The following is a 12,451-nucleotide window of genomic DNA, read 5'->3' as shown; positions in this document are numbered from 1 at the left end:
AATAGTTCCTGATTACACTAAAGAGGGTTTTTAGTCTCTCTTACAACAAGAACCCTTGGTTTGGTCTTGAACATAATTTTCATTTGAGTTGAATTTCAAAGCCAGATAACGTCTAGCTCAAAGGTTATGGAATAAGCTATTTCCACTTTAAATTGACTTAAATGGTGCAGATCTCGGTTCCTTATCGTTTACGTTCACTGCTCCTACGTCTTTGACTCATCCTACTACAGTTTATACTTTTATATAATCTTTGTTGGTTTGTCTATAGTTTATCTTAATGCTAGGGGGTTACGAAACAATGTGAAGTGCAAGGCCTTATTTTTATTTGCTAAACAATTTCAAACTGATTTTTGCTTTTTTTCAAGAGTCACTCAATTTCAGCTGATACCAACTTCTGGAGGTCAGTGGGGCAACGATATTTGGCTTTCCCATGGATCTGAACACTCTGCTGGTGTCACTACAATGAAAAATACCTTTGGTAATATTCTACACTCAGAATGTGAACCCTTTGGTCACTTTATTTGTCTTGTGATCAGTTACAATGATATTATGCTCATTACTGTCAACTTCTACAGGTACACCACCAAACATGAGAATGATGAGTTACAATGATATTACACTCATTACTGTCAACTTCTACAGGTACACCACCAAACATGAGAATGATCAGTTACAATGACATTACGCTCATTACTGTAAACTTCTACTGGTACAACACCAAACATGAGAATTATGAGTTACAATGACATTACGCTCATTACTGTAAACTTCTACGGGTACAACACCAAACATGAGAATGATCAGTTACAATGACATTACGCTCATTACTGTAAACTTCTACGGGTACAACACCAAACATGAGAATGATCAGTTACAATGACATTACGCTCATTACTGTAAACTTCTACGGGTACAACACCAAACATGAGAATGATCGGTTACAATGACATTACGCTCATTACTGTAAACTTCTACGGGTACAACACCAAACATGAGAATGATCAGTTACAATGACATTACACTCATTACTGTAAACTTCTACGGGTACAACACCAAACATGAGAATGATGAGTTACAATGACATTACGCTCATTACTGTAAACTTCTACGGGTACAACACCAAACATGAGAATGATCAGTTACAATGACATTATGCTCATTACTGTAAACTTCTACGGGTACAACACCAAACATGAGAATGATCAGTTACAATGACATTACGCTCATTACTGTAAACTTCTACGGGTACAACACCAAACATGAGAATGATCAGTTACAATGACATTACACTCATTACTGTAAACTTCTACGGGTACAACACCAAACATGAGAATGATGAGTTACAATGACATTACGCTCATTACTGTAAACTTCTACGGGTACAACACCAAACATGAGAATGATCAGTTACAATGACATTATGCTCATTACTGTAAACTTCTACGGGTACAACACCAAACATGAGAATGATCAGTTACAATGACATTACGCTCATTACTGTAAACTTCTACGGGTACAACACCAAACATGAGAATGATGAGTTGCTTGAATCTATAGAGAAACATATACTTCATTGGTTATCTAAATTTCCCAATTCGTTATTATTGATAGGAGGGGACTTTAACATTACTATAGATAATTCAACTGATAGATGGCCCCCAGGTAGGCCAACCAATCAGAATTTGGGTTTAATACTTTTTATGGAAAAGTTTGATCTTACTGATGATGTATGGAGAGAGAGGTTTCCGGCAGACAGATCATTCACTTGGAGTAACAAAACAGGTTCCAGACAATCCAGAATAGATTTTTGGCTTATATCCAAATGTATTGATAGTGAGTGTGTTACTACAAATATTTGTACTACTCCCCTCACAGACCATAGGGCTATTTACATTGATATCAAAATATTTACCCCTGATACTAATCTTGGTAGAGCATCCTACTGGAAGCTAAATAGCTCATTATTAAATAACGATATAGTTAAATTTGAGGTTAAAGATCTGCTCTCACACTTTTGGGAAAGGGCGTGTGAAGAAGAATCTTATTGCAAGAACTGGGAGCTCTTTAAATTTGAGGTGTCCAAATACCTTATAAAATATGGTAGTAATCTTGCTAAGACCAGAAGAGCTGAGGAGGAAAAGGTGATCATTAAGATAACTTCCCTTTCTCAGAGGTCCCCAGCCGACCTCTCGGGGGAGGAGAAGATGAAACCAATTGAGTATGGTAGATCTAGGAAAAAATGGATTGAGGGAGAACAGAATTCATCCTATTTCTTTAGACTTGAGAAATTTCACAAAATAACACTATCCATAAGTTAAACATTGATGGTGTTATTACAGATGACCAAAAATTAATCGCTAAATACTGTAGCAATTTTTACAGAAAATTGTATAGCTCTACGTACTGTCAGGAAACCACAGATATGTTTTTTAATGTTCACTCTATCAGTGATATAGAATCTAAACAGTGTGATGAACCCATCAAAGTTGAAGAGATTATAGTCTATCAAACATCTAAAGAACAATAAATCACCAGGTGTTGATGGAATTACATCAGAATTTTACAAATTATTTTCTGAACAAGTAGCTCCCTTCCTATTTGAAGTCTTTTTAGAGAGTATTAAAAACAATGTTCTCCCTCCTACAATGAGTCAGGGGTTAATAACACTGATACCTAAGCCTAAAAAAGAAGTGCTGCTCATCGATAACTGGCGTCCAATTTGTCTTCTTAATAATGACTATAAGATATTAGCCTTACTACTTGCAAAAATAATTAAAGAAGTCCTGGATGCAATCATTGATGAAACACAGTCTGGCTTCATGAGGAACAGACATATTTCTAGCAATGTCAGACTAGTATTAGACGTACTTGACTACTCAGACCTAATAACTGAGGATAGCTTCATATTATTTTTAGATTTTTATAAAGCATTTGACACAGTAGAGCATCAGTTTCTCTTCCACTCCCTTGAGAGACTTGGCTTTGGGGATTTTTTCTGTAAGGCTATTAAGACTCTATGCAAATGGTAACAGCTCTATCAAATTGAAATATGGCACCTCGCCTAGATTTGAGTTAAAGAGAGGAATTAGGCAAGGTTGTCCTATCTCTCCGTACCTGTTTTTATTAATCACCCAACTTCTTGCAAATTCTTTAAATAATAGTCCTGTACAAGGTATTTCCATAGCTGGTAAAGAAATTATTATAAGCCAGCTGGCTGATGATACTACACTTTTTCTGAAAGACGCTAACCAAATTCCCATATCGATCAATGTGATATACAATCCTTTTCCAAAGCGTCTGGTCTATATCTTAACATTAATACATGTGAACTCATAGCTGTCAAAGATTGTGTGACCTTCATATTATGGTATTCCAGTAAAAGAAGAACTTACATATTTAGGCATAACCATTACAAAGGATCAGAAGTCTAGAGGCTTACTAAATTTTAACCCTCTTATTAAAAAAACCCAGAAGAAGCCAAATCAATGGCTAGAGGGACTTATCTTTAAAAGGTAGAGTCCTAATAACCAAGGCCGAAGGTATCTCTAGACTAACATATGGTGCTCTATCTTTATATCTTGACAGTAAAATAAGCAAGGAGATAGACCAGATGCTTTTCAACTTTCTTTGGAGAAACCGTACCCATTACATTAGGAAAACTGTTGTAATGAACACTTATGAGAATGGTGGACTGAATTTTCTGGACTTTACTACTTTAAGTAATACTTTTAAGATCAATTGGATAAAACAATTCCTAAGAAGACCCACTTCTATCTGGAATTTTTTTCCTCATCATGTCGTCTCTACTTTTGGTGGCCTTAATTTCATGTTGTTTTGCAATTATAATATTGACAAAGTTCCAGTGGAACTTTCTGCTTTTCATCGGCAGGTTTTCTTGTCATGGTCCTTAATTTATAAACACAATTTTTCTCCACACAGATATTATATATGGAATAATCGGGATATATTGTATAAAAATACTTTGTTTTTAGAATATTGATTCCGAAATAATATCCTATTGGTGAGCCAACTGGTAAATGCAGAGGGTCTTTTACTCAGTAATAAAGAATTCTTATCACTTTACAAGGTCCTGTGAACACCTAAAGATTTTGCAATTGTTTTAGATGCCATTCCCTCAGGTGTTGCTATGTTATTCAGGAACATGTCAAGACCTGACCCTCAGAGCCTACCTTCTATTGACCCTGTTGACTCATCAGTAGGAAAGATTTGTTTCTCTTTTGGTCCATTCAACAACAGAGCGATGCGAACCTTGTTTCAGCAGGATGATGTATACCTTATGTCATGCCTTATTGGAATGGATTTATTGATAATATCTTTTGGAAAAAAGTTTGGATGTTGCCACACACATACCTACTTGTTAACAAAATGAAGAAAGTTTCCTTTAAAATGATTCATAAATATTATCCTGCCAACCACTCTATGAAGAAGTTTAAGGAAGACATCAACTCAAATTGCTCCTTTTGTAATGACCACCCAGAAACAGTATTGCATCTTTTTTGGCATTGTATGCATGTAAGAAAACTGTGGCAAGACATCAGTAGGTTTATAATTGAACACATTTATGAAGATTTAACACTATTGTGGAGAGATGTACTGTTTGGATTCTTTACAATAGAAATAAGCTAAAACATTTTTATGTAATTCATTTCATGATTCTTTTGGCCAAATTGTATATACACAAATGTAAATTTACAAACAGAAAACCACATTTTCGTACCCTACAAAAATAAATTGAACTGTATTTTAAGACGGTTAAATGCTCTACTAACAAAAAAGCTGTTAGAATTGTAAGTATATGCATGTCCCTTAAGGTCCTTGTGTAATTGTAATGTGATATTGTACCCCCTAGCTCGATTGTCCATTGTTTGTAATATATGTATGCTTGTGTTCCCTCATGTGCTTTATGTATTGATTTGTTGTTAATAAAAATAAAATAAATAAATAAATAATAAAAAACACGTTTTTGAAGCAAGCGTTTGTACAGCAGGGAGGCGGAACCATGATGCTGGTTGATGACGTTAATCACGTGACGGGTCACGTCCTTGTATAAGTACCAAATATCCCCCTTTGATAGGCCTCTTTTTCAATCGGCTCTGAGACAAAATGGTGAGTTCGTTTTTCTTATTTGAGACTTGCGGTTTCAATCCGTTTTGAATCTTCGCAATCCTTATATGTTCGCCCTTTAATCAATAGCTAAGATGTGTCTATCTGTAATTAATACAGTTGTATGATGTTAGACCTTACCATAATAACATGGTCTTAAATTATTACAGAATGAATGTATGCAGTAATCGTTGGCATACTGGTAGTTTAAAATGGTTGATACACTGAGGCCTAGCATGCTTCGTTACTCAAATACATTTGACGTTAGTTCACAATCAACGTTAGTTCACAATCTAACTTGTTTATAACTGACAACGTGCTAGTTGTTTCTACCGTTAACTGGTTTTTACCTTATGAGGCCTGACACCCATTAGCCCGCCCAACAGTAGCTATTCGAGGTCCTCCGAACCTCTTAACGTTCCACATGTTTTTTTCCCAAGACGCTGTTTACATCGTCAGTTGGGATTTATTTAGTGAGGTTTCTACTCCGGTTATTGATTAAACTACTTATAGGTACAAATCATTGAATATGGGTGACGATTCCCTCGACGGGCGGACAGAATGGTTGGCCTCGTGCTGGGCCTGTTCAATGTCGAGTTCTAACAAGTGCGTTCACATAGTTTTGTATGCATCATGGACAATGTGCTGAATTGCGTTGTCTTCACAGTCCCACCGTAAATTTTCGGCTCCTCGCCACGGATCCTTGGGCTTCCTGCCCCGTAAAAGGAGCAGACGTCACCGTGGTAAGGTGAAGAGTTTCCCCAAGGATGACCCCAGCAAGCCAGTCCACTTGACTGCCTTCCTTGGCTACAAGGCTGGCATGACTCACATCGTGCGTGAAGTCGACAGACCTGGCTCAAGTGAGTATTTGGCTTCATGCTGTTTTGTTTATTTGACTGGGTGAATATTGCTGTGGGTTTTATAAATGCATAACGAGCCATATTAGTTTCGGTCTTGTATTACAGTAGTTTGTCGTGTTTTTTTTCTGCCTATGATGATCCCCTCGACGGGCGGACATATTGGGTCTAACCCTTGATGAATGTCGAGCACTGAGCGCATTCGATGAGCATTGACATTATGCAATTTTAAGTCTACTGTGGAACTCTTGTATTACAACCCTTTATACCTGACTACTATTTTCCTATAGAGGTGAACAAGAAGGAAGTGGTTGAGGCTGTGACCATTGTGGAGACGCCTCCCATGGTTGTGGTGGGTGTTGTGGGCTATGTCGAGACCCCCCGTGGCCTGCGTTCCTTCAAGACCATCTTCGCTGAGCACATCAGTGATGAGTGCAAGCGTCGTTTCTACAGGAACTGGTGAGTCATAATACACGTGAAAAATAATAGATATTTACACAAACATTTTGACTATTGGTTGAATAGTGTATACGTTTAAATGTGAGCTTTGAAGCATTTTGTTCGACGTATAAAACATGGCGTGTTTTAGTGAGCTAGTCTTAACATCCGGTGCCCCCCCTGGTGGCAGCTCCGCTCGGGTGCCTCATGGCCTGATGAGCTCCGGGCTCCTCTGGCCGGTGGAAAGTGCTTCTTAGACACCGCGCCATGAGCCGAAAACCCTTCTGAAGCTGTAACTGCCCCCTTCGCCCCTGTGAAGGCTGGGCGAGCAGCTGAGTACAGTGTTCTTCCGCTGGCCCCCTGGGTTATGAAGGACCTGTGCCAACCCGTGTGCCTCTTCTCCCCTACCCTCCGGTCACGCTGCATGCTCTCAGGTACAAGTCCAAGAAGAAGGCCTTCACAAAGTACTGCAAGAAGTGGCAGGATGACGAGGGCAAGAAGCAGCTGGAGAAGGACTTCGCCTCCATGAAGAAGTACTGCCAGGTCGTCCGCATCATCGCCCACACACAGGTGAGTCTGAGCAGGATAGAATACGCTCCCTGCAATGCCACAGTTTTAATCAATCAGATCTCCCTTTGTCTGTGAGACCACGGAACACTGCGTCAGGCATGACGTCTGACACGCATGAGGATACATTCCATGCTGCCTTCCTTCTGAGACGATGTCCCCTGTATCACATTTTAACCCATTTTGGGTTAAATACATAGTGTTTGTACTAGCTATACTGGTCCTTGTCCCAGGACTAGCAGGCTCACCTGCCTCTCTCCTCCCCCGCCAGATGAGGCTTCTGCCCCTGAGGCAGAAGAAGTCCCACCTGATGGAGGTGCAGCTCAATGGAGGCTCCATATCTGACAAGGTGGACTGGGCCCGTGAGAAGCTGGAGCAGTCTATCCCCATCACCAATGTCTTCACCCAGGATGAGATGATCGATGTCATCGGTGTCACAAAGGGTCACGGATACAAAGGTATGTGTCTTAAGAAGGGCTTTGTGTGTGTGTGTGTGTGTGTGAGACCATGGAACACTGCGTCAGTCATGGCGTCTGACACGCATGAAGATGCATTCCATGCTGCCTTCCTGAGACCACAACCCACCAATGAACATGTAATTAACCAAACTTAGGTTATTCATGCCAAGTCCTCAGGTACTAAACATTGAAATTTCCCCTTTAGGTGTCACCAGCCGTTGGCACACAAAGAAGCTCCCCCGTAAGACCCATCGTGGTCTGCGTAAGGTGGCCTGTATCGGTGCCTGGCATCCCTCCCGTGTGGCCTTCTCCGTGGCCCGCGCTGGTCAGAAGGGCTACCACCACCGCACAGAGATCAACAAGAAGATATACAAGATTGGCCAGGGCTACCACACCAAGGACGGCAAGCTGGTGAAGAACAACGCCGCCACTGAGTACGATCTGTCCAACAAGAGCATCACCCCTTTGGGTGGCTTCGTCCACTACGGAGAGGTGACCAATGACTTTGTCATGCTGAAGGGCTGCACAATTGGAGTCAAGAAGAGGGTGCTAACCCTGCGTAAGGTGAGGAAAAACAATTCCATCTTATGCATGCTTATTCCAATGCATTGTCAGTTGGCATTAATTTGGATAAACTGAACAGGTACATATTAAATATGGGTAGTTCCCTCCCTGGGCCGACTGAATGAGTGCTGTCCCTGTTGCATGTAGAGTTCTGATGTGTACTGACGCTAGGGTATTTGTTTCATACCAGATGGACATTGCGCTCAATATTGTTGTCCTGTTACAGGAATGCATCACTAATCTTTAAAAAATATATATATTCTGTTTTCAGTCTCTGTTGGTGCAGTCCAGCCGTCGTGCCACGGAGAAGATCGACCTCAAGTTCATCGACACCACCTCCAAGTTTGGCCACGGCCGCTTCCAGACAGTGGAGGAAAAGAAGGCGTTCATGGTGCGTTCAGTTTCCATGACATTTACTTGTCTCTTCCCTTGTCTTCACTCTGTTTCACAAGTCCCCTGGATCAATGTAGTGGACCCGCCCTAGTTACATACAACTGGCATTGCAGCTCAGTCCCCTATGCCCATAGTGCACTTATCGTAACCTGGTTCACTCTTGGTATGAATTTGGGTTCCATTCAGGTGCTAGATCAAACTTCAGTGAGGCAGGGGAGCGGCATCATTTTTTTGCTGTTCCCTGTTCACTCTCTGGGAACATCACCCCTGGAGCCACAGATGGCGTAGAGGTTGCTTATTAAACTCTGTAAATGCATTGTCACTGACCACTTGTCCTTTTTGTCTACAGGGACCACTCAAGAAGGACCGCATTGCCAAGGAAGAGACTGCCTAAATGTCGTGTCCTCTCTAGCTCTGTCTGGTGGTATGAGTCCTCATGCTGCACGGCGGAGTTGTTTAATAATAAAACAAGTGAACTCCATTCTCGTTTCTTATGATGTGTGTAATCTCATACTTTCATCTGAGACTTAACTGGGCCCAGCAAATTGAGTTCTTGTATCGGTCAATGGGTGAAGTTCAACAAAGAATGGAATGCTTATTTGCAACATGTGGCTTGATCAAATTAAGTTGCGTGTCCTGATAAGTAGGACAGTAGACAGCCCAGCAGCTTTCAGGGAAGTTCAACTAGCTTATTTTTGTTGTGACAGTCATGTAGGTACTGTTTGTACCACCTAAACTGCTGTGATATTGTCTGACCGGTCTACAAGGACTCAAACTGAATAGATGCACAGAAAATATCTACCTCTTAGACTTTCTTTCGATGAGTGCCTCTAACTCACGTTTCTGTGAATTTGGTCACCTTGCCCAAGAAGTTAAATAATGCAGTTCAAAATTAAGGCAAATGTTAATGCTTTTATGCAGACCATTTTGGCTGTGCATACTATACTGCCTGTTGGCGATCAGCCCTCATGGGCAAGAATGGTTTCACATCTTGCCACCAATTTGAAGACCTTTTCAGTGTTTGCATCCTAGAGTTAGTATCTTGTCACTGAAGGGGTAATCTGTGCTTTAATGCACAAGCTATTCATGGGCTCTATGCGGTTGCACCTGTTGGCAGTGAACTTGTCAAGGTCAACATGGCTCATGAAATGAGGTTACTTCAAAAGCGCTGTGTGCCTATAGTTCAGTCTAGTGGTTGCTTGCCTTGGGGGAGCTGAAGGATGTTGCATTTGGGCAGTACTGGTGGCCTTGTACCGCTGCCTGTCAGCATATTGGGAAGCTGCAGATGACAGCTCAGTGAATAATGAATGGCTGTGGTTAATTAGTACAGTTCAAGGCTAATAGATGGTTTGCGAGTCATGACTACCTGCGTAGTTACATGGCAAGGTGTACGTTTTGTGTAAATGCTCTGCTAAAATATTTTTGTGCTTCGTGTGTAATGGGAATTTGGTCAGGGTAACTGATCCTAGCACTTATTCCATCAATGCTGAGAAAGTGACTGGACTATTGTGATATGGCCCACTGCTGCAGGCTGTCTGGATTTTCAAGGTAAAGAACACTGCACTCCAGAGTGCACTGATCAGGATGATGGCATGTCTAGATTAATTCCTTGTCAGTTTTTAGACCATTATTGATTTACATGAAAGTATACAGCCACGTCTTTTTCCATTCAACCAACCCTGGCTATACAGTGTACAGAACATTAAGGACACCTTTCTAATGGGTTGGATACCCTTTTGCCTTCATGGCCCATTTAACTAGGCAAGTCCTTTAAGAGCAAATTCTTATTTACAATGACGGCATACCAAAAGACCTGAGGGGATGGGCTGAGATTAAAAATATAAAAGAAATATAGGACACATCACGAGACACCCCAACACTACATCAAGAGAGACCCAAAACAACATGGCGGCAACACATGGTACAAATATTATTGGGCACAGTCAACCGCACAAAGGGCAAGAAGGTAGAGATAACAATACATCACACAAAGCCACTACGGTCAGTAAGAGTCCATGATGGAGATAAAGCAGTCCAGTTTGAGTGTTTGTTGCAGCTAGCTGCAGCCAACTGAAAAGTCAACCGACTCAGGAAGGTTTCTGCTTATGGCAACTTTAGCACAATGTCGCTGGGTGTTGAATGTGGAGGATGAGGGCTGCAGTAGATACCTCGGATAGGTGGGAGTGAGACCTAAGAGGGTTTTATAAATAAGCATCAACCAGGGGGTCTTGCAACGGGTATACAGCGATGACCCGTTTACAGAGTATAGAGTGTCCTATAAGGAGCATTGGTGGCAATTCTGATGGCCGAATCGTAAACATCTAGCCGCTCGAGAGCACCCTTACCTGCTGATCTATATATTACGTCTCTAATCTAGCATGGGTAGGATGGTCATCTGAATCGGGGTTAGTTTGGCAGCTGAGGTGAAAGAGGAAACCAAGTCTAGATTTAACCTACATACACCTGCAGCTTTGATATGTGCTGAGAGAAGGACAGTGCACTGTCTAGCCATACTCCCAAGTACTTGTATGAGGTGACTACTTCAGGCTCTAAACCCTCAGAGGTAGTAATCACACAGGTGGGGAGAGGGGCATTCTTCTTACCAAACTAGATTACCTTTGTTTTGGAGGTGTTCAGAACAAAGGGCAGAGAAAGCTTGTTGGACACTTAAGAAAGCTTTGTTGTACAGTGTTTAACACAAAATCTGGGGAGGGGCCAGCTTAGGATAAAACTGTATCTGTATATAAATGGATGAGAGAGCTTCCTACTGGCTGAGCTATGTTGTTGATGTAAATTTAGAAGAGCGTGGGGCCTAGGATCAAGCCTTGGGGTACTCCCTTGGTGACAGGCAGTGGCTGAGACAGCAGATGTTCTGACTTTATACACTGCACCCTTTGAGAGAGGTAGTTAGAAAACCAGGCCAAAGACCCCCTCAGAGACACCAATAGTCCTTAGCTGGCCCACAAGAATGGAATGGTCTACCGTATCAAAAGCTTTGGCCAAGTCAATAGCAGCACAATGTTGCTTCGAATCAAGGGAAATGGTGACATTTAGGACCTTTAAGGTTGTGGTGACACACCCATAACCTGAGCGGAAACCAGATTGCATACTTGAGAGAATACTATAAACATCAAGAAAGCCAGTCAGCTGATTATTGACTGGTTTATCCAATAGTTGGCTGGAAGTCCATTGGGTGGTGAACCATTCTTGATACACACAGGAAACTGTTGAACATGTAAAAACCCAGCAGCATTGCAGTTCTTGACACAAATTGGTGCACCTGGCACATGCTACCATACCCTGTTCGAAGGCACTTAAATATTTTGTCATGCCCGTTCACCATCGGAATGGCACACATACACAATCCATGTCTCAATTGTCTCAAGGCTTAAAAATCATTCTTTAACCCATCTCCTCCCCTTCATCTACACTGATTGAAGTGGATTTCACAAGTTAAATCAATAAGGGAGTATAGCTTTCACCTGGTCAGTCTGTCATGGTAAGAGCAGTTGTTGCTAATGTTTTGTACACTCTGTGTGTCCATGTGTTCTACCCATACAGTGGGGCAAAAAAGTATTTAGTCAGCCACCAATTGTGCAAGTTCTCCCACTTAAAAAGATAGGTACACTTCAACTATGACAGACAAAATGAGAAAAGAAAATCCAGAAAATCACATTGTAGGATTTTTTATGAATTTATTTGCAAATAAAGACAATTTTGTCTGTCATACTTGAAGTGTACCTATGATGAAAATTACAGGCCTCTCTCATCTTTTTAAGTGGGAGAACTTGCACAATTGGTGGCTGACTAAATACTTTTTTGCCCCACTGTATTTGGCTTCAGTCAGAGCTCACCTAGCTCTGTACAGCAATTAAGCCTTCCACTCTGACTCATCTCAAAAGTGCTTTCACCTCCACTTCAGCAGGTAATGAGGAGGACCCTGAGGGCCTCGCACTCCATTTAGACGTCCCTCACGTCTCCCGCAACACATCTCTGCATAATATTCTGCACCCTTTGCAAAAAATTGGATTTTCAGAAGGATTTTCAAGG

The 12,451-nt window shown here is 41.3% G+C and overlaps 1 protein-coding gene and 3 non-coding genes across 4 annotated transcripts; all 4 read left to right on the top strand.

Annotated features, from left to right (window-relative positions):
- Positions 1-5,002: 5,002 nt before the first annotated feature.
- On the top strand, positions 5,003-8,882 carry LOC110538594 (60S ribosomal protein L3). Its single transcript, XM_021625503.2, has 8 exons — positions 5,003-5,127; positions 5,792-5,984; positions 6,272-6,440; positions 6,854-6,989; positions 7,258-7,444; positions 7,650-8,008; positions 8,280-8,399; positions 8,751-8,882. The coding sequence occupies exons 1-8, from the start codon at positions 5,125-5,127 to the stop codon at positions 8,793-8,795; spliced, it is 1,212 nt and encodes a 403-aa protein (XP_021481178.1). The 5' UTR covers positions 5,003-5,124; the 3' UTR covers positions 8,796-8,882.
- On the top strand, positions 7,053-7,143 carry LOC118937934. Its single transcript, XR_005035342.1, has one exon. It is a non-coding gene; the product is annotated as a small nucleolar RNA U83B (small nucleolar RNA).
- Positions 7,475-7,565, top strand: LOC118937936. The gene has a single exon (XR_005035343.1). It is a non-coding gene; the product is annotated as a small nucleolar RNA U83B (small nucleolar RNA).
- LOC118937926 lies at positions 8,535-8,665 on the top strand. The gene has a single exon (XR_005035335.1). It is a non-coding gene; the product is annotated as a small nucleolar RNA SNORA54 (small nucleolar RNA).
- Positions 8,883-12,451: the final 3,569 nt, after the last annotated feature.

The sequence above is a fragment of the Oncorhynchus mykiss genome, chromosome 12 (assembly GCF_013265735.2).
Source record: "Oncorhynchus mykiss isolate Arlee chromosome 12, USDA_OmykA_1.1, whole genome shotgun sequence".
NCBI lineage: Eukaryota > Metazoa > Chordata > Actinopteri > Salmoniformes > Salmonidae > Oncorhynchus > Oncorhynchus mykiss.
The sequence above is the reverse complement of the archived record's forward strand: the minus strand, read 5'-3'. Positions and strand labels throughout refer to the sequence as shown.

What these genes read in the sequence shown, in the direction of transcription:
- LOC110538594 (XM_021625503.2), top strand. An exon ending in GCATCATCGCCCACACACAG is followed by an intron (nt 6,990 to 7,257) that starts GTGAGTCTGAGC and finishes CTCCCCCGCCAG; the next exon opens with ATGAGGCTTCTGCCCCTGAG. An exon ending in GGGTGCTAACCCTGCGTAAG is followed by an intron (nt 8,009 to 8,279) that starts GTGAGGAAAAAC and finishes TTCTGTTTTCAG; the next exon opens with TCTCTGTTGGTGCAGTCCAG.